The sequence below is a fragment of the Pan troglodytes genome, chromosome 18, assembly GCF_028858775.2.
Source record: "Pan troglodytes isolate AG18354 chromosome 18, NHGRI_mPanTro3-v2.0_pri, whole genome shotgun sequence".
In the NCBI taxonomy this organism is placed as follows: Eukaryota; Metazoa; Chordata; class Mammalia; order Primates; family Hominidae; genus Pan; species Pan troglodytes.
Window position 1 is genome coordinate 17,220,500 of NC_072416.2, and position 27,052 is coordinate 17,247,551.

The 27,052-nt window shown below is 43.0% G+C and overlaps 1 protein-coding gene across 14 annotated transcripts in view; it reads right to left on the reverse strand.

Annotated features, from left to right (window-relative positions):
* Positions 1-27,052, reverse strand: part of PARN (poly(A)-specific ribonuclease) — a 206,106-nt gene that overhangs the window by 156,960 nt on the left and 22,094 nt on the right. For 11 of the 14 annotated variants that reach the window (XM_054668226.2, XM_063797673.1, XM_063797672.1 and 8 more), the window contains 9 exons: positions 26,446-26,488; positions 24,100-24,180; positions 19,856-19,912; positions 13,270-13,347; positions 6,290-6,333; positions 4,742-4,784; positions 4,340-4,415; positions 2,178-2,288; positions 852-921 (listed from right to left, as the gene is read on the reverse strand). In XM_054668226.2, the coding sequence (XP_054524201.1) occupies positions 852-921; positions 2,178-2,288; positions 4,340-4,415; positions 4,742-4,784; positions 6,290-6,333; positions 13,270-13,347; positions 19,856-19,912; positions 24,100-24,180; positions 26,446-26,488 (603 nt within the window). The remainder of the gene's footprint in view (positions 1-851; positions 922-2,177; positions 2,289-4,339; positions 4,416-4,741; positions 4,785-6,289; positions 6,334-13,269; positions 13,348-19,855; positions 19,913-24,099; positions 24,181-26,445; positions 26,489-27,052) is intronic. The other 3 variants (XM_054668227.2, XM_016929458.4, XM_063797678.1) reach the window with 1 other exon arrangement.

The following is a 27,052-nucleotide window of genomic DNA, read 5'->3' on the forward strand; positions in this document are numbered from 1 at the left end:
AACATCAATCACCTGTGGGTTCCATGGTCTACAGCAAAGGCTACATTTCCAAAGACAAACACTGCCCCAAAAAATAAAAGAGCTAAGAAAATCATGTTTTCTACAGGTGCCCGCCACCGTGCCGGCTAATTTTTTGTATTTTTAGTAGAGATGGGGTTTCACCGTGTTAGCCAGGATGGTCTCAATCTCCTGACTTCGTGATCCGCCTGCCTCAGCCTCCCAAAGTTGGGGGATTACAGGCGTGAGCCACCGCGCCTGGCCAGGAAATTTTCTTTTGTTTTTTTTTTCAGACAGAGTTTTGCTGTGTTGCCCAGGCTGCAGTGCAGTGGTGCAATCTCAGCTCACTGCAACCTCTGCCTCCTGGGTTGAAGCAATTCTCCCACTACAGCCTCCCGAGTAGCTGGGATTACAGGCACACGCCACCACGCCTGGCTAATTTTTGTATTTTTAATAGAGACGAGGTTTCACCATGTTGGCCAGGCTGGCCTCGAACTCCTGACCTCAAGCACTCTGCCCACCTCAGCCTCCCAAAGTGCTGGGATTACAGGTGTGAGCCACCACACCTGGCCCCTCATAGGAAATTTAAATGCCAGAACTACCAGTTCTTTTTCTTGGAAGAGATCTACTACGTCTAGCAATGTTTTCTTTTTTTTTTTTAAGCCTATATTTTTAATACATTTGTTCCCCAAAAGGTCACTTTCTACTTTCAAAAAACATGTGAGTCACTCGAGATGAAAAACAGTTTATCTAAAAATGTGCTATAGCCCCCAATAACTCCAAACTGACATCCCAAGATATGAGGCTGTTCCACAGTGAGAGAACTTGGAAACTGGAACTCTCTGATTACTTACTTGTTAAAAAAAGGTTCAATGAGTTTTGATCTGGCAGACACATGAATTTTTGGAGGGCTGAGAAAAGAACCTAATGAAGAAAAGAAGAGAGGTGTTATTATTCATAGTCACATAGACCAAGCCTGAAAGTTCAGACCAAAACAGATTTAAATTAACAGCATGGTTCAACAAGCGTGAAAGGTATTCTTTTTTTTTTTGAGTCAGAGTTTCACTCTTGTTGCCCAGGCTGGAGTGCAATGGCGCAATCTCGGTTCACTGCAACTTCCACCTCCCAGATTCAAGTGATTCTCCTGCCTCAGCCTCCCGAGGACCAGGGATTACAGACATGTGCCACCATGCCCAGCTAATTTTGTATTTTTAGTGGAGACAGGGTTTTTCCATGTTGGTCAGGCTGGTCTCAAGCTCCTGACCTCAGGTGATCCACCCGCCTCAGCCTCCTGAAGTGCTGGGATTACAGGAGTAAGCCACTGCGCCCGGCCTGTGAAAGGTATTCTTACGCACCAAGTACCATACCACAGGAAGTGTCAGTGGTTTTTCTTGCAGATTTCCTCCTCCCCTCATCTCCTCCCACTCCTACCTCAAAACCCTCCCACTTTTAATTGGGTGAGTGGATCCCAAGGAAATGGTAGTGCTATAGGTTCAATGTTTGTGTCCCCCTAAAATTCATATGTTGAAGCCTCCCCAGTACGATGGTATTTGGAAGTGAGACCTTTGGGAGGTAATTAAGTCACGAGGGAATTAGTGCCCTTATAAGAAGGGTCAGGAGGCTGGGTGCGGTGGCTCAAGCCTGTAATTCCAGCACTTTGGGAGGCTGAGGTAGGAGGATCACTTGAGCCCAGAAATTCTAGATCAGCCTGGTTAACACAGCAAGACCCTGTCTCTATAAAAAAATTAAAAAGTTAGCCAGGCACAGTGATGCACACCAGTAGTCCCAGCTACTTGGGAGGCTGAGGTGGGAGGATCTCTTGAGCCCAGGAGTTCAGCGTTGCAGTAAGCTATGATTGAACCACTGTACTTCCAGCCTGGGTGACAGAGTGAGACCCTGACTCTTAAAAAAGAGGCGGCACAGCTTCTGCTCACTCTGCTCTCCACCACGTAAGGACACGAGAAGGAAGCCATCTGCAAACCAGGAAGTGGGCTCTCACCAGATACTAGGTCTGCTGGCAACTGGGTCTTGAACTTTCCAGCCTCCTGAACATGAGAAATAAATGTCTGTTGTTTAAGCCCCACAGTCGACAGTAATTTATTACAGCAGCCTAAGCCAGGAGACAGGTAAGATCCACCCTAGATCACTGCGTGTTTGACTGAAAGACATGTAATGCGTACCTAGGTAATTGGCCATGGAGATGAAGCACAGCCCTGTGATGTAGGCATCGTAGCCTGCCTCGTGGAGTTGTTCAGAGGCTGTGTCATAACTTGGAAAACCTTCGGCACTTTCTAAGAAAAAAAAGGAAAAAGTTTTCCTCAAAACAAAGACTAGTAAGCACATTGCCCTACCAATCCAAATTGCATTAGCATATGCTAGAGAAATACCCTAAATAGGCAGAAAAAAGCTATCTATTCCTTAATTCTCTCTATATAAGACCTTAAAATACAAGATAACAGAGTCACTGAAAAGGAGGGCTTTGGTCTAGGATACAGAAATGCCTCAGTTAGATTACGAAGGACTCAGCCGTGGGCTTTCTCGTCCCACACTGGTGGGTGCTATTTATGATCATCCATAACTCACTCTAGGACAATGATTCCTCTTCTGCTTGCTTTCTAAGGCCATGAAAAGGATATTCTTCCCTTATACAAGATGGTCACATCAGGCCACAATAGATGATCCAGAGTAAAGATTAAGAGCATGGGCTCTGGAGTCACACTGAGTTCGAATCTCTGCTCCACCACTTATTTGCGGTATGACCTTGGGCAAGTCACTTCATCCCTAAGGTTCCAGTTTTGTAAAATGGAGATGATAATCAAATCTTCTTCAAAAGGTTATTGTTAGGATCAGATAAGATAATATAAGTTAAACTCTTACCTAGTGCTTGGTACATAGTAAGTGCTCAAAAACTGTTATCTATCAATACCTGAGGCAACCCTCCCCCAAAAAAAGAGAAGACTGCAATTCACTATCAACAGCTCCAACTCACTACTGTCCTCTACTATGTTCCCAAGCTTAGAGATCGAAAGGTGACAGCACAACCAACTCCAAAAATAAATCGAACTTGCTATAATGCTGGCCTTGGATCATGGAGCCACTTTACAGCAAAGACCGCTTTATATACAATATGGTTCTTTTGTGACATTGATAAATACAGATGTGACCAGATAAACTATAAGAGGAATGACCTGCTTTAGACTGAATTCTCTACCAGATACCACTATTTTATATGGAAATAATAACATAAAACTATAACTCATAAATTATATCCTAGAACCATTCTGGAAATGAATGTCAGGAAGGTTACTATAACACAGAATCAAAAGCATAAATGGAAATTAACAATGAAAAGGCTGTAACTGTTTTTATGTCAATACAATGCTCTTTAAGCAAGAATTCTTTAACTCCATATTAAATATTAGACTTGATGCCTTTAAAAAAAGCCTTTTAACATGGTAGCCACCTAAGTAATATCTTCCACTCCATCATCAACTGAGACACATTCTTTCCAAAATCAATTATTTCCATTATATTGTTATAGAAAAGGTCCAAGTTTTCTCCCCCAATGGCCCCACCACCACTTTTCTTAATTCCTTTCTTGGACTATTACCCAGAAAGAGGCAAATAACTGTAATCTTGGCTGCTTTAATACTTTGCATTATCAATTTCTAAACCATTAGTCCTATTATCCATGTCTTTAGAAGTTTTCAGGCTATAGCTAATGGCTCGCTAATCACCGTATCAGCAGCACAATCAGGTTAACAGGGACCAAGGAAGTAGCACCTGGTAGGCTCTCCACATACCTTGGTGGTGGCCCGAGGTGGCAAAACACCTCCATCTCATCTCCCTACTTCTGGTTTTCCTCAGTGCTGCTGTTTCTACTCTCTAAACCAGCTGAAAAGGAGGCAGGGTGGGGACTTGCCTTAATCTCACCTGTAAATCCAGTTCTCGGGCTTTTCTGAGATGGAAAATATATTTTTTACTCTACCCCTGGTGATTAATCACTAGCTCTTTGTCTCTGCTTCAATAATGTATGAAAGAATAAAAGGGCACATCAAGTTTTAGGAGAATTCCATATTATTAGAAAATAGAAGCCTTGAAGCTTTAATTGCTAAAATTCTCAATGAATGGCTACCCAACTCCATTAACATAAAATATATGTAGAATTAAAAGACCATCTTTATTCAAAAAACAATAATTCAACACACGATATGTGCAAGTGAATTCAGCCAAAATCTATAAATGAACAATACGGTCTCTAGAGCCATTCTGCTTTTCTTCTACGATATACATCAATAATTATTACAAAGAGTTTGGAGGGTTTCCGGTTTAATATTCTTACCAACTTTAGGAGGGTTGAAAGGTGTCTCTTTTAACCGCTTTTCCAATTCCGCAAGGGATGTGTTGTTAATGATATCCTGCAAACCACGAAGCAAAGAATTATGAGATTTCATCATCTCAGAACAATATATTAAAGAGATTCACTGACCCCCCCAAAAAAAAGACAGCATCTAGTACTGTCTCCTTGTGTTCTTTAAAGAAACACAGAAGTCTTCGTTTTTTTCAATGTGAAAGAGAAGCAGCTAGTTTAATTTTTATAATATACAAAGTATAACCAAATGAATAAAGATCTTTACAGATGCATTAAATACCTCCAAACCTTTTGCCAGAAGGCTATATTGTTCTGGCATTCATTTCACTCAGTAATATGCAGTCGCTTTATAAAGTAGCAAATGAATAATACCTTAAAAGGTTGTGTGCTGGCCATCAATTTAGTATCCAAGAGTCTAAAAAGAATTTTTAACAAGGTAAACAAAATGTATATCAATGTTTAAAATGTCTTTTACTCAAATATGTAAGCTACTTAAAATACTTCATACATAAAAAACATACTTAAAACATAAAATGTTTAATACAGAAAATACTTAAACACAGACAAAGTAATTAAACACATTGGCCATTTTGAACCCAGCACCAGCATCCCTGCTACGTTGGAGTAGGTACTCAGTCCCATCATCAGCGACTTCATTGAGCAACTGCAGGAGAGTCCACACTTGGAGTACAAGTTCTAGATTCACCTGCATCCTCAGAGAGCCTGGGCTCCATCAATCTCAAGGGTGAGTCAAATACTCTCACATGGTTTTACGTGGTTCAAATACTGCTGCCGGTCTACCATTCCCAAACTGCTACCATCTACTCCTACTCCACAGGTTTGTAAACTATAAATTCTTCTGGAGGGCCAAAATCTACAATCAGTACTTTCACGCTGTTGTTTTTATTTCTTATTATTCTATTTCAGAGATCAGAAACACCAAAAGGGGAGGGTGGGGAGAAACCCACATGAAAACTCTATTTCTCTAATTTTTTTTTTCATATAAATGTGAACAGAGTGGGTAACAGGACAGAAATAAGACCAGCTGAAAGAGAAACTGCTCGAACACCACGCCTATCCCTCTTCAACAGGTCCTAAGACACAAACACTTGTTCGGTAGGCTCCACATGGCTGACCTATGATGTCTCAGAGATATGTGACATATGACCTATCAGAACAAGGGGGCAATAATAACTGTGGAAAACACCAACAGGAAAAGGCACTGACTTGAAGTGGATGAAAAACAAAATCTCTAGCCAGACGGACAGTTCTTGACTGACTCTTGAACACTCTCAATTGGACACTTCAATAGTTACAAGGTACATCCTACATGCAAGACAGACAAGAGCCATCTCAAGGAGGCTTCAACAGTTCTTCAGACAGCAAGATGAGAGATAAGAAAAAAGGAGTCGTTGGTCTACTTTCACTCTCAGTTCAAACTGTGATTTTTTGATAACAAAACCAATCATAAATTATAAAAGCAAGCCATCACAACATTGGAGACATTAAATAAGTTCCAAGCTTATATGAACATGACCTAATGGTTTTAACAAATTACTATATACCTATTTGTATTGTGTATGTCACAATGACTCTTTTTTTTGAGACAGGATCTCACTCTGTCACCCAGGCTGGATAGTAGCACTATTATGGCTCACTGCAACCTGGACCTCCTGGGTTCAAGCAATTCGCCCACTTCAGCCTCCTGAGTAGCTGGACCACACGTATCCCACCACATCCAGCTAATTTTTTATTTTTTATAGATATGTGGTTTCACTATGTTGCCCAGGCTGGTTCTGAACTCCCTAGGCTCAAGTGATCCTCCCACCTCAGTCTCCCAAAGTGGTGGGATTATAGGTGTGAGCCACCGTGCCCAGCCGACTTTTTTAAAAGAAAGACAAATCCTCAAAGAAAGCTTACCTGGGGAAAACACATGTTGTCATCTCTTTAAACTCACTTAAGTCCTAAAGAACAAGAGAAGGACTTGTTACAATTTTCCTAATACACTCGCAGTATTAAAAAACATGTAAACAGCTCAAGTTCCACAGCTGTCTTCTCAAACAAGCTGTTGGGGCCCTTAAGCTAAACTACAAAACCCATTTCTAGTTAACAAGTACAAAAAAAACACAAAACCTTCCCAATTTCCTCACTCATTGGGAACCATATAACCTGGTAACTAACTTCTGTATAACCAAAACAACAAATTTAAGGATTTAATAGTTCAAATTGGGAAGGGGCAGGGGGTCCAATAAAATGTTAAAACCTACCTATTAGAGAGGCCTGTAATAAATGCAGAAAACTTCCAGTAATAGCTAACAGGCTGCGACCTACCACACAAATTTATCATAACAGTGAGACAAGCAGAGTCATTTAAATTAAATGGTTTACCCAGGAAATGGGCATACTGTAAACTAGCTTAGACCTTTCCTGAGATCACCTTTGAAATGTTAGTAAAAATGGCCTTGGAAACACAGGCTTTTTAATACACATATGATTCCTGTTTCAACTCCAGAAAATTGCTCAAGTGGCACTAATAGCAAGTGCCTAGATTAGACAATTCATTTCTCAAGTTTATTTTGATCAGGAAGTCTAGAGCTGAAATGAGAGTCCTCTAATTTTGAATTAACTCATTTACATACATAATTGCCATGCTAGACTGAGCAGTCATACTCCTGACTCTTTGTAAACTACACTTCTCTTCAATGTTATTCATGCTTCATAGGAAACTGCTGTTTCCAATTAGCTTTTCAAGCCTGTAAATACAGACTGTATTTAGCTAGCCTGATATATTTACCAGCTTTTCAATGGCTATAAATTAATGGGCAAAGCATGAACAGGCGGTTTCAATGCAAAGTCAAAAAATGCAATAATGATGTTTGTAATCTCTCAATACCACTAGAAAGCTTTACAAGCAAGGAACAAGGAGAATTACGGCCACCTCCAGGGCCAACATATGGCACAGTTCTAGGCCAATGTCTTCTAAAAGGTCATGCTCAAGTATCAATATAGTTCATAAGAAAACACTCTCCTCTAAAAGGCAACTCCAAAATGTGGATTATTTAGTATCCTTTTAAATGCAAATTTTGATACCAGTGCATGTAAAAGCTCTACCTTTTTATCAAGTCAGGGTCTCACTATGTTGCCCAGACTAGCCTTGAACTCCTGCACTCAAGCAATTCTCCTGTAACAGCCTCTCAAGTAGCAGGCACTGCAGGTATGCACCACCACACCCAGCCTTCTAATTTATTAGGCTTTCTAATTTCTTCTCATCACTTCTTCTAAAGGTAGATGGAAAAAAACAAAACAAAACATTTTCTTTCTCTGACAATGCCAGAACATAAAGAAGTTAAGTAACTTACCAGGTAGCCTTAGTAATAAAGTGAAGGATAAAACTGCTTCTCCTAACCCACTTACTACTCTACAACAAATCACTTGCTCTTTCTACCAGAATTTAATTCAAGACCACTTTCATTCCACTTAACGTTCATTAACTGCTTACATACAATGTGTTACGTTAGGCCTTTCATTAACTGCTTACACGCAATGTGTTATGTTACGCACTTACACAACAAAATGGCTACACCCCTTGTCCAAGGAGCTAACCACCTAGAAGGGGGTTATGCTGTATAATACAAGACAAAATTTATGTAACATAGAGATGTACAATGTTCTGTGGGAGTTGAGAGAAAGGAAAGATCACCTCTTGGGCAAGGTAGCAGGCAATAAAAACTTCATGGAGAAGGCAAAAGCTCACCGCAGAAAGTTAAGGGAAAGTTGTGAACAACAAACATTGAGAACAACAAGAGAAAATTCAAGTTGGAAGAAATTAAACAAAGCACCTCTTAGGGAACAAATAAGTCAGTCTTGAAAAAAGGAGAGTAACAAGGGATTAGACTACACAGAAAGGTTGGGCTGGATCACAGAAAGCCTGTTATGCATGGGTAAAAATAGTCAACTGCCTAGAAAACAAAGAGTGTGGGATTAATTTAGAATTTTCAGCAGGGTCAGTGACAGGAACGGAGCCATACATGAGAAGATTACAAAACTGGCAGTCGGGAGATACTTCATTTGTTAAATCGATATTTAATGCCTTCTAGTGCCAAGCTCTATTCAGTATTCAAAACACCTAGAAGCACAGAATTAAATACATTTTCCTCTTGCCTTGCTGATAACTTCATTGCTTTAAAGATCAAAAAAGGCTGGGAGCGGTGGCTCATTCCTGTAATCCCAGCACTTTGGAAAGTCGAGCGGGTGGATCACTTGAGGCCGGAAGTTCGAGACCAGCCTGGCAAGCATGGTGAAATCCCATCTCCACTAAAAAAAAATACAAAAATTAGCCAGATGTGGTGGCCTACACCTGTAATCCCAGCTACTTGAGAGACTGAGACATGAGAATCACTTGAACTTGGGAGAGGGAGGTTGCAGTGAGCCAAAATCACACCACTGCACTCCAGCCTGGCGACAGAGTGAGACTCTGTCTCAAAAAAACAAATGAACAGGCTGGGCGTGGTGGCTCACACCTGTAATCCCAGAACATTGGGAGGCCAAAGCAGGTGGATCACCTGAAGTCAGGGGTTCAAGACCAGCCTGGCCAACATGGTGAAACTCCGTCTCTACTGAAAATATAAAAATTAGCTGGGCATGGTGGCAGGTGCCTGTAAACCCAGCTACTCGGGAGGCTAAGGCAGGAGAATCGCTTGGATCCGGTAGGCAGAGGTTGCAGTGAGCCAAGATCGCGCCACTGCACTCCACCCTGGGCCACAGAGTAAGACTCTGTCTCAAAAATAAATAAATAAATAAATAAATAATAAAGGTCAAAAAGTCAAGAGAGGAGCTGCTACTTTGATCTACTTGGCCAATAAGAAGTGGGTGATCTGGCCAGGTGTGGTGGCTCACATCTATAATCTTAGCACTTTGGGAGACTGAGGTGGGCAGACTTCTCTTGAACGCAGGAGTTCGAGAGCAGCCTGGGCAAATGGTGAGATCCTGTCTCTACAAAACTTACAAAACAATTAGTGAGGCATGGTGGCATGTGCCTGTGGTCCCAGCTACTCGAGAGGCTGAGGTAGGAGTATCACTTGAGCCCAGGGAGTTGAGGCTGCAGTGAGCCAAGATGGCGCCACTGCACTCCAGCCTGGGTGACAGAGTGAGACACTCTCTCAAAAAAGAAAAAAAAAAAATGGCCGGGCATAATGGCTCATGCCTGTAATTGGAACACTTTGGGAGGCCCAGGCAGGCGGATCACCTAAGGTCAGGAATTCGAGACCGGCCTGGCCAACATGGCGAAATCCCGTCTCTACTAAAAATACAAAAATTAGCCAGGCATGGTGGCAAGCGCCTGTTAATTCTAGCTACTCAGGAGGCTGAGGCAGAAGAATCACTTGAACCCAGGAGACAGAGGTTGCAGTGGGCCAAGACTGCACCACTGCACTCCAGCCTAGGTGACAGAGTAAGACTCCATCTCAAAAAAAAAGGTGCGAAAGTGAAGAAAAAATAAAAGAAAAAAACAGAAGTGGGATGACATAAAATAAACATTAGCTCATTAGACTTAAGAAACGCAAATCCAGGCCAAGCCCGGTGGCTCACACCTGTAATCTCAGTACTTTGGGAGGCAGAGGCCGGTGGATCCCCTGAGGTCAGGAGTTCAAGACCAGCCTTGCCAACATGGTGAAACCCCATCTCTACTAAAAATACAAAAATTAGCTGGGCATGGTGGCGGGCGCCTGTAATCCCAGCTACTCGGGGGGCTGAGTCAGGAGAATCACTTGAACACAGGAGGCCGAGATCGCACCACTGCACTCCAGCCTAGGTGACAGAGTGAGACTCCATCTCAAAAAAAAAAAAAAAAAAAAAAAGGTAGGAAAGAGAAGAGAAAAAAAAAAAAACAGAAGTGTGGTGAGTGACATAAAATAAACATTAGCTCATTAGACTTAAGAAATGCCAATCCAGGCCAGACGCGGTGGCTCACGCCTGTAATCCCAGAACTTTGGGAGGCGGAGGCGGGTGGATCACCTGAGATGAGGCGTTCGAGACCAGCCAGGCCAACATGGTGAAATCCCGTCTCTACTAAACATACAAAAATTACTCGGGCATGGTAGCAGGCATCTGTAATCCCAGCTCCTCAGGAGTCTGAGGAAGGAGAGTCGCTTGAACCCAGGAAGCGGAGGGTGCACTGAGCAGAGATCACACCACTGCACTCCAGCCTGGGCCACAGAACAAGATTCAGTCTCAAAAAAAAAAAAAAAAAAAGAAATGCAATTCCATACCTTTTACACTTGTTTTGAGACCCACAACTATGAAGTCTTTGAGTCCTAAAAGGTGTTAAAAGGTGATAGAGCTGTCTTAAAAAGTGATGACAACCTAAATTTTAAGAAATACAAGGGGAGCAACTGACCCACTCATGACGTCTGTATTGTACTTTTTTAAAGGAGGGTAATCAAAATGCTGACGGAACAATGGGACCTAAGAAATGTGAAGTAACTGAAGGTTTACAGATGTATAAGTGAGACTGAACTCTCAAGCAGGTGTCTTCCAATCTAGAAGTAACAAAATATTAATCTTTTAGCTGGGCGTGGTAGTGCACACCTGTGGTTTTACCTATTCGGGAGGCTGAGGCAGGAGGACCGCTTGAGCCCAGCACCCTGAGATCAGCTTGGACAAAAGAGTGAGACCTAGTCTCTATTTTATTAAAAAGATATGGGGAAGGCCAGGCACAGTGGCTCACGCCTGTAATCCCAGCACTCTGGGAGGCCAAGGCAGGCAGATCATGAGGCCAGGAGATCGAGACCATCCTGGCCAACATGGTGAAACCCCATCTCCACTAAAAATACAAAAAAATTAGCAGGGCGTGGTGGTGCACGCCTGTAGTCCCAGCTACTCGGGAGGCTGAGGCCAGGGAAACACTTGAACCTGGGAGGTGGAGGTCGCAGTGAGCCGAGATTGCACCACTGCACTCCAGCCTGGCAACAGAGTAAGACTCAATCTCTAAAAAAAAAAAAAAAAAAATTATTTAAAATAAGAAAAAGATTAGTCCAGTGGCATACTATGGTTCATAGGCCAAATACAGCCAACCAATTATTTTGTAAATGAAGTTTTATTGCAACACGGCTATGCCAATTGGTTTACGTATTCTATGGCATTTCGGGGCTACAATGGCAGAGCTAAGAGTTGTGACAGAAACTATGCAGCCTGGAAAGCTGAAAATATTTTACTATCTGGCCCTTTATAGAAAACGTGCCAACGTTCATTTTAAAGGACGGGCTGAAGGTTGAAGGGAGACAGGAAATGCTGCCTGGAATTTGCTAAACTCAAAGATGAGAAATAAGGCCGCTTGCAACAAAAATAAAAACAATCCGCTGGGCATAGCGGCTCACACCTGTAATCCCAGCACTTTAGGAGGCTGAGGCGGGCAGATCAGGAGGTCAGGAGATTGACACCATCATGGCCAACACAGTGAAACCCTGTCTCTACTAAAAATACAAAAAAACTAGCTGGGCATGGTGGCACGCACCTGTAGTCCCAGCTACTCGGGAGGCTGAGGCAGGAGAATCACTTGAACCCAGGAGGCGGACGTTGCAGGGAGCCGAGATCATGCCACTGCACTCCAGCCTGGTGAAAGAGTGAGACTCCATCTCAAAAAAAAAACAAAAGAATCCAGATGTGAGAGAGGGCATGGAGATAAAATCGTCAGAATTTTGGAAATGACCAGATCTGGAGACAGAGCAAGAGTCAAAACTGATGCTAAAAACAGGGTTGGTAACTGGGAATCACTTATAGTAATGGGATGAGGACAAAGAAGTGGTTTGGAGACAGTAAGAAAGAAAAGAAGTACAAGTTAAATATCTCATTTGAGCCACGTCAATTCAAAACAACACTTAGTCTGGGGGCTATCCAGGTAGGGATGTCTGGAGTCCAGCATGAAATGTATACCTGGATCTGAAGAGAGACCACAGCTGGGGATAAAGATGTTGGTGTCTACAGCTGAAGCTGTAAAGTGAGTGAGATCACTAAAAGACAAAAAAGATGAAGAGGAAATAAAAGAGTGGAGCACAGAGTGGCGAGGGACAAGTAACGTGAGGCCACGCACACCGTATGGAGCAGAAGAGGGAGAGCCAGTAGAGGAACCAAAGCAGCTTGTGCTTTGGTCAACCAAGGCAACTTGGCTCAAGGACTGAAAAATGCACTACTGAGGTCAGCAGAGAATCTAAGGGAAGCAGCCTAGCAAGGGCGATCAAGAATTCTGTAGGACTGGACCCACTTCAGCTGCCACCACTTACCTTCAATGGCCCTGCTATGTCTAATTTTAGCAGGACCAAACTAGCAGCCCACACCTGTGGCCTGGGAATCCCTGCCCAGCACTAAATGAGCAAACCACTGGCATTAAGACGATGAAACAAATGTTTAATCCTCCTCTGGCAATGGCAGTGACTGAAGATCCCTTAATAAAAAAGCTTGTGGCCAGGGGCGGTAGCTCAGGCCTGTAATCCCAGCACTATGGGAGGCCAAGGCAGGCGGATCACGAGGTCGGGAGTTCGAGAACAACCTAGCCAATATGGTGAAACCCCGTATCTACTAAAAATACAAAAAGTAGCTGGGTGTGGTGACGGGTGCCTGTAATCCCAGCTACTCAGGAGGCTGAGGCAGGAGACTCGCTTGAACCCAAGAGGTGGAGGCTGCAGCAAGCCAAGATTGCACCACTGCACTCCTGGGCAACAGAGTGAGAATACATCTCAAGGAAAAAAAAATGTGCAACTGAGTGCGTAAGATTCTCTCTGGGAACATGCTGCATACAAGGAAATGGCACCCAAGTAGAGGACAGTTCAGTTAAAAGCATCATAATAATATTTTTTCAGATAAAAAGAATCCTGCTAATATTAAACACAGACCGACAGGTCACTTACCGCAGGCAGAGGGCAGTAGAACTGATGAACTGTGTGCATGACGTCCAAGAGCATATTGTGTCCAATAACAAGTTTTCCCTAAAGAAAGTCAAGGTTAGAAAAAAGACTTCTACATTCGAAATTATACTGGGGTTTCAGAATGTATAGTTCAGATTCCAAGAGGACTTTGTACTAAACTCGCTTTCCACACTAAAAAAAAAAAAAAAAAAAAAAAGTACAAATAAGCTAATTTGGGCTGGCTTCATTCCTCCTCCATTTTGGAATGTTAAATCCAGAAAGCAAAGTGAAAGCGCAAATGACTTTGATGTCACTGATCTTTTTCTTGAATTTTTATTAATTATGCCACCCTCATTAATCAGAAGTAGTAAAATTTTGATTGAAAAGTTTTTTTAAAAGTAAAATCTGGGCCAGGCGCGGTGGCTCACAACTGTTATCCTAGCACTTTGGGAGGTCAAGGCGGGTGGATCACCTGAGGTCAGTAGTTCGAGACCAGCCTGGCCAACATGGCGAAATCCCATCTCTACTAAAAACAGAAAAATTAGCCAGGTGCGGTGGTGCATGCCTATAACTCCAGCTACCCAGGAGGCTGAGGCAGGAGAATCGCTGGAACCCGGGAGGCAGAGGCTGCAGTGAGCCAAGATTGCACCACTGCACTCCAGCCTGGGCAACAGAGTGAGACCCCGTCTCAAAAAAAAAAAAAAGTAAAATCTGAAAGCGTTGACTCCCTTAAACTGTCAAATAATTTGGGAAAAAACTAAACACAAATTTTAGGGCTGCATCCTTTAAAACAACCCACTTATTTTAAAAGATACATTCATACCAATGCTAAAAGGTAAAAATAACTAATTTCTAACTATATTAAACAGAATTGCATTTCCTATATCATTATGTCAAAATTCATGGGGCATGTTCTTAAACACATATCCATTAAAAGTCACTGCCTTTCAGCCAACCGAAATACAATATATGTGCTGGCAGCCCTCTTCGTGCAATGGGCGGTGTGTCTGTCTCAAGCTATATGTGCAACAAATTAGTCCATTTTGATAAAAATTAAATTTCCAAAATGGAACATAAATTTAGATTTAGCCAGCCAGGTGACACCATTTTTAACATAAAACATCAGGGGCCGGGCGTGGTGACTCACACCTGTTAATCCCAGCACTTTGAGAGGCCAAGGCAGGCGGATCACCTGAGGTCAGGAGTTTGAGAACAGCCTGCCCAGCATGGCAAAATCCTGTATCTACTAAAAACACAAAAAATTAGCTGGGTGTGGTGGCAGATGCCTGTAATCTCAGCAACTCGGGAGGCTGAGGCAAAAGAATGGCTTGAACCCAGGGAGGTTGCAGTGAGCTGAGATCGCACCACTGCACTCCAGCCTGGGCGACAGAGTCAGACTCTGTCTTGAAAAAAAAAAAAAAAAAAAAAATCAGGTTACCACGATGGAGCTTTTACTATAACCCAAAGGACCTTCAGTGTAACACTGCTTGATTCATGGGACTACACAATAATTATCTGAAATAATCCTACACAAAATCTCCCAAATCTAACAGAGAAGCTGTCCTTTTGGCTCATTATTGGTGTACATTCTGAATACCTACGCTATGCTAAAATAATGAGCATTGATTGAAACCACAGAAAAGATGTGTAGGTAACCCCAAATGGAATGCAAACACTAAGAAATGAACCAAACTGTATTATAAATGACTACCATAACGACACTGAAGGTTAAGAAGAAACAAACTAACTTGGAAAAGAGCATCTTGACTAGATACTGTAAGGCTAAAAACAAAAGGAATTGCACATAAATCATAAATGTTATAATTTCATCAATAAATGTACTTCTCGCAAGGTATGGGTTAGTATCTCTGAAGCTACTTTATGTGTATACCAGGTTTAAACAAATAAACATAATGGAAGTAATAGAAACTGGATTTCTCACTGTTGAGAAAGAAGGCACAAATAAGAAAAGAGAGGAAGCTAAAAATAAGTCACGTGGTATTGTACTGGAATCTGAGGTATCAGTATAAAGGCATGCATACACCCATGTGCACACACACACAAACACACACACATTTATTTAGAGACAGGGTCTCGCTCTGTTGCCCAGGCTGTAGTGCAATGGCACCATCATGGCTCAATGCAGCCTCAAACTCCCATGCTCAAGCAATCCTCCCACCTCAGCCTCCCCTACAGCTGGGACCACAGGCATGTGCCACCACTCCTGGCTAATTTTTTAACTTTTTTTTTTGAAATGCAGTCTTGCTCTGTTGCCCAGGCTGGAGTGCGGTGGCATAATCTCAGCTCACTGCAACCTCTGCCTTCCAGGTTCAAGAGATTCTCCTGCCTCAGCCTCCTGAGTAGCTGGGATTACAGGTGGCACCACCACACCAGCTAATTTTTGGATTTTCAGTAGAGACGGGGTTTTACCATGTTGGCTAGGCTGGTCTCAAACTCCTGACCTCACGTGATCTGCCCGCCTTGGCCTCTCAAAGTGCTGGGATTACAGGAGCGAGCCACCACACCCAGCCAATTTTTACATTTTTTGTAGAGAGGGGGTCTCCCATGTTGCCCAGGCTGGTCTTGAACTACTAGCCTGAAGCAGTCCTCCTGCCTTGACCTCCCTAAGTGTGGGATTACAGGGTTGAGCCACCATGACCAGCTACATACACATTTATATAGATCCACACACACATACATATACAGAGAGACACAGAAATATAGCTGTGTGTGTACATGCCTAGGTCTACATACCTATGGTTCTTAGTTCTGTCCAGTGAGAGGACTTAGAAGCAATAATATCACCTAGGGCCAGAAGCAGTAACCTAGGGCCAGATCTTGGTTTCTAAACATCATTCCCCATTAAGAGGAACCAGAGCTCCATGGAGAAGTCTTTCATTCCATAGCTGAGCCAGAGAAACTACAAGAATACCAGAAAGCAAAGAAGTACTCAGAAAAGGATGGGGGGCTTGTTCAGAGGGCACAGGAGCCAAGTCAAAGAAGCTCCAATGGCCAAAGGTGGTACAATTTAAGCAACAAAGTAAACAATAAAAATACTAGATAATAATCTAGTATTATTATTAATACTAATAATTAAAAAAAATCCCTGAGTCCATACATATACATAAAAACCATTAAATAAACAAGGGAAAGGGCTGGGTGTGGTGGCTCGTGCCTATAATCCAAATACTTTGGGAGGCTGAGGCGCGGGAGACTGCTTGAGCCTAAGAGTTCAAGACCAGCCTGGACAACATAGGAAGACCCCTTCTCCACAAAAAATATATATATATAAAATTATCCACGTGTGGTACTGCATGCCTGTAGTCCCAGCTGCTCAGGAGGCTAAGGAGGAGGGAGGATCGCTTGAGCCTGGGAGGTGGAGGCTGCAGTGAGCCGGTGTACTCCCAGCTTGGGGAACAGACAGAGACTGTGTCTCAAAATTAAATAAATACATAAATAAACAGGTGAAAAGGACATTTTTTTCTTTCCCTTTTTTTTTTTGAGACAGGGTCTCAACTTTGTCACCAGGCTACAGTGCAATCGCGCAATCTCAGGTTACTGCAACCTCCGCCTCCTAGGTTCAAGCGATTCTCCTGCCTCAGCCTCCCAAGTAGCTGGGATTACAGGTGTGTGCCACCACGCTCAGCTAATTTTTGTATTTTCATTAGAGATGGGATTTCACCATGTTGGTTAGGCTGGTGTCAAACTCCCGACCTCCAGTGATCCGCCCCCCTTGGCCTCCCAAAGTACTGGGATTACAGGTGTGAGCCACCATGCCCAGCCCATTTTTTTCTTTATAGAAGAATTCCAAGAATAAATGTAGAAAGGACGAAGGAAATATAAACTTGCCATTAGAATACCACAGTAATAACTGCTACAGGCAAGATATACTGATAGACGATAATATTAGTAGGCAAAGTTTGACGGAAAACAGGATTTTCATGGTTTCAAAGTATCTCCCCCAAGATATTCATAAACTATAAAGTTAAACTATATAGTTAATTTAACTATAATTTAATGACATAGTTAACTTATTAACTATAAAATTAATTTCACAGAACACAAATCCAGCCAACACCACCTTAACCAAGCGATCAAGATCAACATCATGGGCAGAGAATGGTGGCTCATGCCTGTAATCCCAGCATTTTGGGAGGCCAAGGCGGGCGGATCACGAGGTCAGGAGACCGAGACCATCCTGGCTAACATGGTGAAACCCCGTCTCTACTAAAAATACAAAAAAATTAGCCTGGTGTGGTGGCAGGCGCCTGTAGTCCCAGCTACTCAGGAGGCTGAGGCAGGAGAATGGTGTGAACCCAGGAGGTGGAGCTTGCAGTACGCCAAGATCACGCCACCGCGCTCCAGCGTGGGCAACAAAGCAAGACTCCATCTCAAAAAAAAAAAAAATTGATCGACATCATGAACCATCATTTCTGTGGTATTCTTGCCAAACCATATATCCTCAAATCAGTCATGAGAAAATGTGAGACAAATTCCAACTGGCGGACTTCTGACAAAACAACAATCAATACCATTCAAAAGTATCCAAGTTATACAGCCGGGCATGGTGGCTCACACCTGTAAACCCAGTATCTTGGGAGGCTGAAGGAGGCAGATTACTTGAGGTCAGGAATTCAAGGCCAGCCTGGCCAACATGGTGAAAGCCCGTCTCAACTAAAAATACAGAAATTAGCCAGGCGTGGTAGCAGGCACCTGTAATCCCAGCTACTTGGGAGGCTGAGGCAGGAGACTTGCTTGAACCCGAGAGGCAGAGGTTGTGGTGAGCCAGGATTGCGCCACTGCACTCCAGCAGGACAACAGAGCGAGACTCCGGCTCAAAATATATATATATATATATTTAAGGTATGGGATTTACGCATCTTATTTTACTTTAGTCAACTTTCATTCAAGACTCAAAAATTTTAAATGTCCGGATCGCTAATAAACAGGGCTTTTTTGTAGTATGCTTTGGGATGTTGACTACCAACGGTCAGCAACATGTTATGAATATTCTGTAGAAGAAAGATGTCAGAGAAAAGAAAACGGGTACAGCAAGCTAAGGTATCCGAATGTGTATAAGACAAACAAATGTCCAATCTTGGAAAAGCTGACTGAACTATCATGACGGCTACAAAAGAGCTCAAAACCAACTTATGTTCCATATCTCTGAATTTTAGGGCCCGCCTCAATCAAAACCACCACTTATCTGAAGTCTGCTGGCTAGGTGTGCACAACATGAGCAAATGGAACCAGAAACTCAACTCTGCTTTTCTGGATACCTGTAATCTCAGCCACTGCTGAAGAGGCTCACAGCATTGTTTCTCTCCGGATCTTTCCAACTGTCTATTCAACTTTAATCGCCCCACTTACTTGAGCAAGAGAAGTCCTCGTGAGCCAACCCTCTTCTTTTACAAGGCTCTGTAAACCTCTGTTTATCCCGGAATAAGGACAGCAGGGGCCTTCCCTACAGCGCCCCTGTGTTTACAAGCCTGCAGCTGGCAGTGAGACAGCATGAAACCTTGAGAGGGTTTCTATGGCCTTAAAGCTTCCCTGATGCAAAGTTCAGCATCTAAGGTATAAGATGATTCCTTCTCCCAGGCCAACTGCTCAAAGAAGAGAATGTCCTAGACTACAGGCAATTCAGCATCCAAGCAAGCTGTCTGTCTAGAACAACCAGCAGCATGACCTAGTTTACCTATGTAAGATGTGGATGCCTGTTTTCTTTCTCCTCTTTTTTTTTTTTTTTTGGAGACAGGGTCTGTCTGTCACCCAGGCTGGGGTGCAATGGCGTGATCACAGCTCACTGCAGCCTTGACTTCCCGAGCTCCAGCGATCCTCCCACCTCAGCCTCCCAAGTAGCTGGAACCACAGGCATATACCACCACACCTGGCTAATTTTTGTATTTTTGGTAGAGATGGGGTTTCCCCATATTTCCCAGGCTGGTCTCGAACTCCTGAGCTCAAGCAATCCATCCTTATCGGCCTCCCAAAGTGCTGGAATTACAGACATGAGCCACTATGCCCGGCCGCCTGTTTTCAGAAAGGCCTCACAAAGCAAGGAAAAACACCCATCATATCTATCATAGAGTCCCCTAGCACATTTACACAAATGGCCAATATCTTTTTAAAACGTATCAAATATTATTAAGAATAAGATTCAATTACACTTATGTAGCACTAAACAAAGACACCATTATTTTTACCCTCTAGATTCTTCTACTTAGGGAACAAAACACCTTCAGTCAAATATCTGATTGTTTCTCCCCTTATTCCTTACTTTCTTTTTTGACTTCTTACTGGTTTTGAAAATAACTCTTGGTTTCCATGTAGCCATATAAGGACAACATAGTGTAACCCTCCTATGCATTTTTCAAGCAAGGCTCTCTGAAAATTGATTTGAATATAATTTAGCAATTATGCCTCACCAAGTGCATTATAACAACAGTCTATCTTGATGAAGTTCTAACTTCTTAGAATGTTCTAGGTAAACATTCTAAAGGAGATGAAATGATTAATCTGCAATGATAATTAGATACTTCACCTGAAATAGTATGTTCTGCAATCTTGCTAAAAAGTCTGGCTCACTTACCGAATTAGCAATGGCGTGAATGACTCTAGAAAATCCCACAGCATCATTCAGCTCCTCCTAATTAAAAAAAATATACATATGTATTATTGATGTATACATATTCCTTATGTGAATGAATTAAAAAACTACCCCAAAAAAAGACACTGAAATTTTGTATCAAGTTAGATAGCTTTAGTTTCCTGTGCTTTGCACCTATCTTCCCAAACATTTGCATCTAAAATGATCTACGTACATACTTTTCTTCTATTTTAGAAAGTAGAATGAACAAATGGAAAAGTATTCATTAGTTACTAAAAGAACAATGCTTAGGGTTTATCCATCACTTCACCGACTTCTTTAAAATTTCCAAGTCTTTCAAGGTGTCTTAAAAACAGTAACTTAAAAAGTTGCCACCTGCAGGCTAAACTCAGTAACACATTCAATTCTGAGGAAACCCATCTGGCAGTTAACTGATCAAATCAAGTATTTTCATAATTCCTGATTTTTTTTCCGTGAAAAATACATTTTTACAAAATTCTCCCACCCACCTTCTTCTCTCCTATATTCTTTCCAGCAGTGTTGAAAGAGGCTCAGTGTCTCTCTTATCTTGAAAACCCTCCCCTCCTCTAAGATCTCTCAGACTACTGCCCCTTCTACTTGTCTCATCAAAGCTAACTTGCTTTCTCCAGTTTAACTCCCAGGTGTTCCCAGCCCTCTGGCTTCATGCTCACTGAAATTGCTCACCTCCTTAAAACTAACCCCAACACTGGCTGGGTGAAGTGGCTCACGCCTGTAATCTGAGCACTTTGGGAGGCAGAGGCAGATGGATCACTTGAGGTTGGGAGTTCGAGACCAGCCTGACCAACATGGTGAAACCCTGTCTCTACTAAAAATAAAAAATTATCCGGACGTGGTGGTGCATGCCTGTAATCCCAGCTATTCCAGAGGCTGAGGCAGGAGAATCGCTTGCACCCGGGAGACGGAGGTTGCATGCAGTAAGCCGAGATCGCACCATCGCACTCCAGCCTGGGCAACAAGAGCGAAACTCCATCTCAAAAAACAAACAAACAAACAAAAAACTAACCCCAAGACTAACAAGTGTTTGCAAGGATGTAGAGAAACCTGTGTGCCGTTGATGAAAATGTTAAACAGTGCAGCAGCTAAGGAAAACAGTATGGAGGCTCATCCCAAAAAGAATTCCCATATTACCCAGCAATTCCATTTCTGGGTATATACCCCAAAGAATTGAAAGCAGGGACTCAAATAGGTATTTGCATACCTAAGTTCACAAGAGCATTATTCACAATAGTCAAAAGCAACCCAGGTGTCCACAAACAAATGGATAAACAAAATGTGGTCTAGCCACACCATGGATTATTATTCAGCCTTTAAAAAGGAAGGAAATTCTGACACATGCTATAACATGGGGAACCTTGAGGCTGCTATGCTAAGAGAAATAAGCCAGTCACAGGAGGACAAATACTGTACTTATATGAGGTACTCAGAGTGACCAAATTCATATGACAGTAAGTAGAATAGTGGTTGCCAGGGGCTGGGTTTCAGGGGTGGGAGATGGAGAGCTGCTTGATTAGTACAGAGTTTCGGTTTTGCAAGATGAAGAGAATTCTGGAGATGGATGGTGGTGATGATTGCACAGCAATGTTAAACTACTTGATGTCACTGAACTATACATTTAACAGTTAAGATGATAAATTTTGTTATGTGTATTTTACCACAATTAAAATTTTTTGGGGGGGGCCAGGCATGGTAGCTCACGCTGGTAATCCCAGCACTTTGGCAGGCTGAGGCAGGCAGATCACCTGAGGTCAAGAGTTCAAGACTTGCCTGGCCAACATGGCGAAACCCCGTCTCTACTAAAAATACAAAAATTAGCCGGACGCGGTGGCGTGCACCTGTAATCCCAGCTACACGCGAGGCTGAGGCAGGAGAATCGCTTGAACTCAGGAGGCGGAGGTTGCAGTGAGCCGAGATCATGTCACTGCAAGCAAGGCTCCATTTCAAACAAAAACAAAAATTGCTTTTTTGGTTTTGTTTTTTGTTTTTGAGACAGAGTCTCACTCTGTTGTCCAGGCTGGAGTGCAGTGGCGTGATCTCGGCTCACTGCAACCTCCGCCTCCCGGGTTCAAGCGATTCTCCTGCCTCAGCCTCCCAAGTAGCTGGGAATGCAGGCACATGCCACTGCGCCCGGCTAATTTTTTTGCACTTTTAGTAGAGATAGGGAAAAATTGCTTTAATTATAGTTTAAAAAAACTACTGCCAGGGCTGAATCCAACAGCCATGTCTCAATACTAACCCCTACATGGGAGCTGACATTGCTGACTGCCCCTTTTTCTCTCCTCCCTTGGCTGTGTACCACAATAATCTCCCAGTACATTTTGTCGACTTCTGCCTATCATTTAAATGCTGTTGATCCTCAGGATTCAGCCCCAGGTCCTCTTCTCATTCCTCACGTACTCCGCAGTTGCTCTGATCCAGTCCCAGTCTCTCTGCCAATAACAATCATGCCTAGCCCTCACCCCTCTCCTGTGCTCAACACTGACAAACCTGCTGAGAGGACATCCACCCTTGCATGTCCTAAAAACACTCGAAACCTCATCAGGTCAAAACCAGAATGGAACATCTTTTTCCACTCTGGGGGAACATCTTTTTCCACTCTAGGGGATGCCATGGTGCCCTGGTGGCCTTGCATGTATCAAAACGGGCCATGCAGGTAAAGGCTAACCTGCGTCTTGGCCACAGACTCATCTGCATCTTGGCACAACACATCAGGAGGGAAGGGTGGGAGGCAGAGGCTTCTAAGGAGCTGCTATGAGGCCAGCTCCCACCCCCTTCCCTGTCACTCCTGGGAGGCTGTCATGAAACAGTTCCTCATTGCCTCCTGGGTTCTGAGGAGGTGTGGGGCTCTCTGCCTCGCCCTCTCAGAAGAGAGCTGCAGAGTATCAAAGCCCTGAGCTGCAGCCTAGAACTCATTCCTCAGTGAAGCCACATCACAAAACACATGCTGCAATCATCTCGTATCTTTTTTTTTTTTAAGACAAGGTCTCACTCTGTCACCCAAGCTGGAGTACAGTGGCATAATCTCAACTCACTGCAACTGCAACCTCCACCTCCCGGGGTCAAGCAATTCTCCAGCATCAGCCTTCCAAGTAGCTAGGACTACAGGCGCACGTCACCACACCTGGATAATTTTTTTTGTATTTTTTGTAGAGATGGGGTTTCGCTATGTTGCTCAGGCTGGTCTCAAACTACTGAGCTCAAAGTCATCCTCCCACCTCAGCCTCCTAAAGTAGTGCTGCGATTACAGTCATGAGCCACCACACCTGGCCTCTAACTGGCACCTTTTGTTTCTGCGTTGTCCTTTTTAGTATGTGGGACAGGGACCACAGGCAGCACCTCTTGCTAATCTTTCCCTGTGTAGGTAATATGCTGTCTCCCAAAGTGGGTCATTGTGGTTAAGTCAATTAGGAGTGACCCTGCCTAATGTACATATGAGCATGACATTCATCCACATGCAAACCCACTCCTCTCTCCTCCACCTTTCCCCCCAACCGATGTCACTCCAGCCAACCCCTCCAAGTGAATGGAGTGCAGTCTACCCCGTTGTGCAAATGTCTGGCATGAGCATCTTCCTCCTTCCCCCTTCCTCCTCCACCACCCACATTCAGTCATAAATTCCATGGATTCTACCTTCCAAGTATCTCCAGATTCCATCTACACTGCTACTCACTATCCTACGCCAGGTCACCAACATCTCCTAGCTAGGTTACTCCACAGCTTAACTAGTCTCCTGCCTCCAGTCTTACTCACTCGAAACCATTCTTCACACAGCAAGCAGGGTGATGTTCCGACAGTACAACCTAAGCATGTCATCCTCATCTGTCAGATTATGTGCTCTGAACTTGGTTTAAGGAAAACTAGTAACTATACATGAAGTTAGACGTTGCAGTATTAAAGGATAGTGACACTCAGTGACACAAGCTAAATGAGAATCAAGAGTACTTTCTTCAGGACTGGTTTAAGTAGACACTGGTCATCAGTGACGTCAGACTCACTTTGCTAGCTACGTCTCATGCTTAAATCTAACTTCCCCTTATTCTAGTCCAGGTTTTTCTGCCAATTCCATTGTTCTATGAAAGAAAACTATTCATTAAATTGAATCCAACATATGATCTGAAATAGACAGGAATAAATCAATATTTATGTTGCCATTTCTCACCCCCCAAGAATTAACATAGCCCAATTACCTGTTCTTTGGCATGTTTCTGCTGCTCTCTTCTTTTGCGTTCTTCTTCATCTACTTTGCTGATAACTATATATCGCTCCTTCTAAAAGACATAAAGCAGATATACAATTTTCTTTTCTTTTTCTTTTTTTTTGAGACAGAGTTTCGCTCTTGTTGCTCAGGCTGGAGTGCAATGGCATGATCTCGGCTCACTGCAACCTCCGCCTCCTGGGTTCAAGCGATTATCTTACCTTAGCCTTCCGAGTAGCTGGGATTACAGGCTTGTGCCACCACACCCGGCTAATTTTTGTATTTTTAGTAGAGACGGAGTTTCTCCATGTTGGTCAGGCTGGTCTCAAACTCCCCATCTCAGGTGATCCACCCGCCTCAGTCTCCCAAAGTGCTGGGATTACAGTTGTGAGCCACGGTCCTGGCCACAGATAAATACAATTTTCTAGAGACAACTTAATCCAAAAAATTCAGATTTCTGCTGCCATTAGAATTTTTTTTTTGAGACAGTCTCACTCTGTCACCCAAGCTGGAGTGCAGTGGCACAACCTCAGCTCACTGCAAACTCTGCCTCCCAGATTCAAGCGATTCTCCTGCCTCAGCCTCCAGAGTAGCCAAGATTACAGGTGCGCACCAATACGCCCAGCTAATTTTTGTATTTGTAGTAGAGACAGGGTTTCACCATGTTGCCCAGGCTGGTCTCAAACTCCTGACCTCAAGTGATCTGCCCACCTTGGCATCCCAAAGTGCTGGGATTACAGGCATGAGCCACCACACCCAGCCAGAAGTTGTAATTTTTGTAACCGCACACTTTTTTTGTATGTGTGACAGGTTATCACTCCCATTGCTCAGGCTGGAGTGCAGTGGCATGATCACAGCTCACTGCAGCCTCAAATTTCTGGGCTCAGATGATCCTCTCACCTCAGCCTCCTAAGTAGCTGGGACTACAGGCATGTACCACTATGCCTGGCTAATTTCTTTTTATATTTTTAGTAGAGACGGAGTTTCACCATGTTGTCCAGGCTGGTCTCAAACTCCTGGGCTGAAATGACCTGCTCATCTCAGCCTCCCAAAGTGCTGGGATTACAGGCCTGAGCCACCATGCCCAGCCACTGTAGTCTTTCATGAGCCAAATACAATAGAAAATACTTTGAAATGCCAACATAAGTTGAGCTGATGCATTACAAACCAAATTTTGTCTCTGTGTTTCCATGACATTTTCCTACAGTTTACTAATTCAACCCAACAGACATCAGTTAAAAATATCAACAGACTGTGAGAATAAGACATTTCCTATGACAAATACTAAAAAAGTTATATTGCATTTGAACATCGATTTCTGAAGAGTTTTAAAGTAAAAGGTATATGTTGTATTAACATTAACAAAACTTACATATATGTTATATGTTGTATTACCATAAGAAAAAACTCTGGATTTTCTGCCAAAGTGTCAGATAACTAGTACTTTCTTTCTCATATATATTTTGTGTCCACTAAAGATAAATTATCTACCAAGATTATTTTTCTACTTTATTTAATCTCTAATTTTATACCTGACTTAACAGCAACAACAAATTATAAAATTGAAAAACTGCAGAAGGAACCCACCACTAGCCACCCACTTCCCATCACAATTCTATCAGTGTACCCTGTGTACTCAGGACAATAGCTATGCTTACGACCCAGATTCTAAAATTTAATTTTGTCTGCCCACGCAACATGAAGCCATTTCTTCGCATGTACCATTATAGCTTTCTGCCACAGTAAGAATACAAACTAATATTTGTATACTTTCAAGTTTACAAGGCATCACTTCCACTTACCCACGGTATCACCATAAAAAGGCTATGAGAAAGTATAGATCACCGTTATCATGCTCAGTCCCAATGTATAGAAGAAAATTAGGCTTAAAGAGGTCAAATGACTTACCCTAGGTTACCTAGCTCATAACAAGCACAGACAAGATACAAATTCTGACTTTCAGCACACTAAGGATTGAGCATGGTGGCTCAGGCCTGTAATCCAGCACTCTGCGAGGCCGAGGCGGGCAAATTGTTTGAGCCCAGGAGTTCAAGACTAGCCTGGGCAACAGGGCGAAACCCTGTCTCTACTAAAAATATAAAAAATTAGCCAAGCATGGTGGCACGAGCCTGTAGTCCCAGCTTGGGAGGCTGATGTAGGAGGATCACCTGAGCCCAGGAAGTCAAGGCTGCAGTGAGCTGTGACTAACCACTGCACTCCAGCCTGGGTAATCAGAGAAAGACCCTGAGGAAAAAAAAAAAAAGAAAAAAAAAAGAAACCCCTAACAGTGTAACAATGGATGTGTTTAATGTTAGCCCTAGATAATTCTTGGGGTTACCTTTTCAGTTTCTAAAGTCTCAACATGAATGCCTTTCGGATACCTAAAGAAAAGAAAAACATAGTATCAGTAGATGAGTCAATGACAGCTAAATCCCAAAGTATTTTATAAGCAACTATCCAGCTACTAATTAAGTTTTATTAACTACAAAATAATTATCACTACAATGGAGACTTTACAGCACATTTATTTTATAACGTTTCAGCTGCTAAATGTTTCCTTACCCTTGCTCTTAAACACATAAATGTGGATTTGACTTCAAATTAATTTTTTTTAGGACTTAGGTATTTTCTTTTTTTTTTTTTTTTTTGAGACAAGAGTCTCTCTCTGTCGCCCAGGCTGGAGTGCAGTGGCGCGATCTCGGCTCACTGCAAGCTCCACCTCCCTGGTTCACGCCATTCTCCTGCCTCAGCTTCCCAAGTAGCTGGGACTATAGGCACCCGCCACCACACCCGGCTAATTTTTTGTATTTTTAGTAGAAACGGGGTTTCACCATGTTAGCCAGGATGGTCTCGATGTCCTGACCTCGTGATCCTCCCGCCTGGGCCTCCCAAAGTATTGGGATTACAGGTGTGAGCCACTGCACCTGGCCAGGACTTAAGCACTT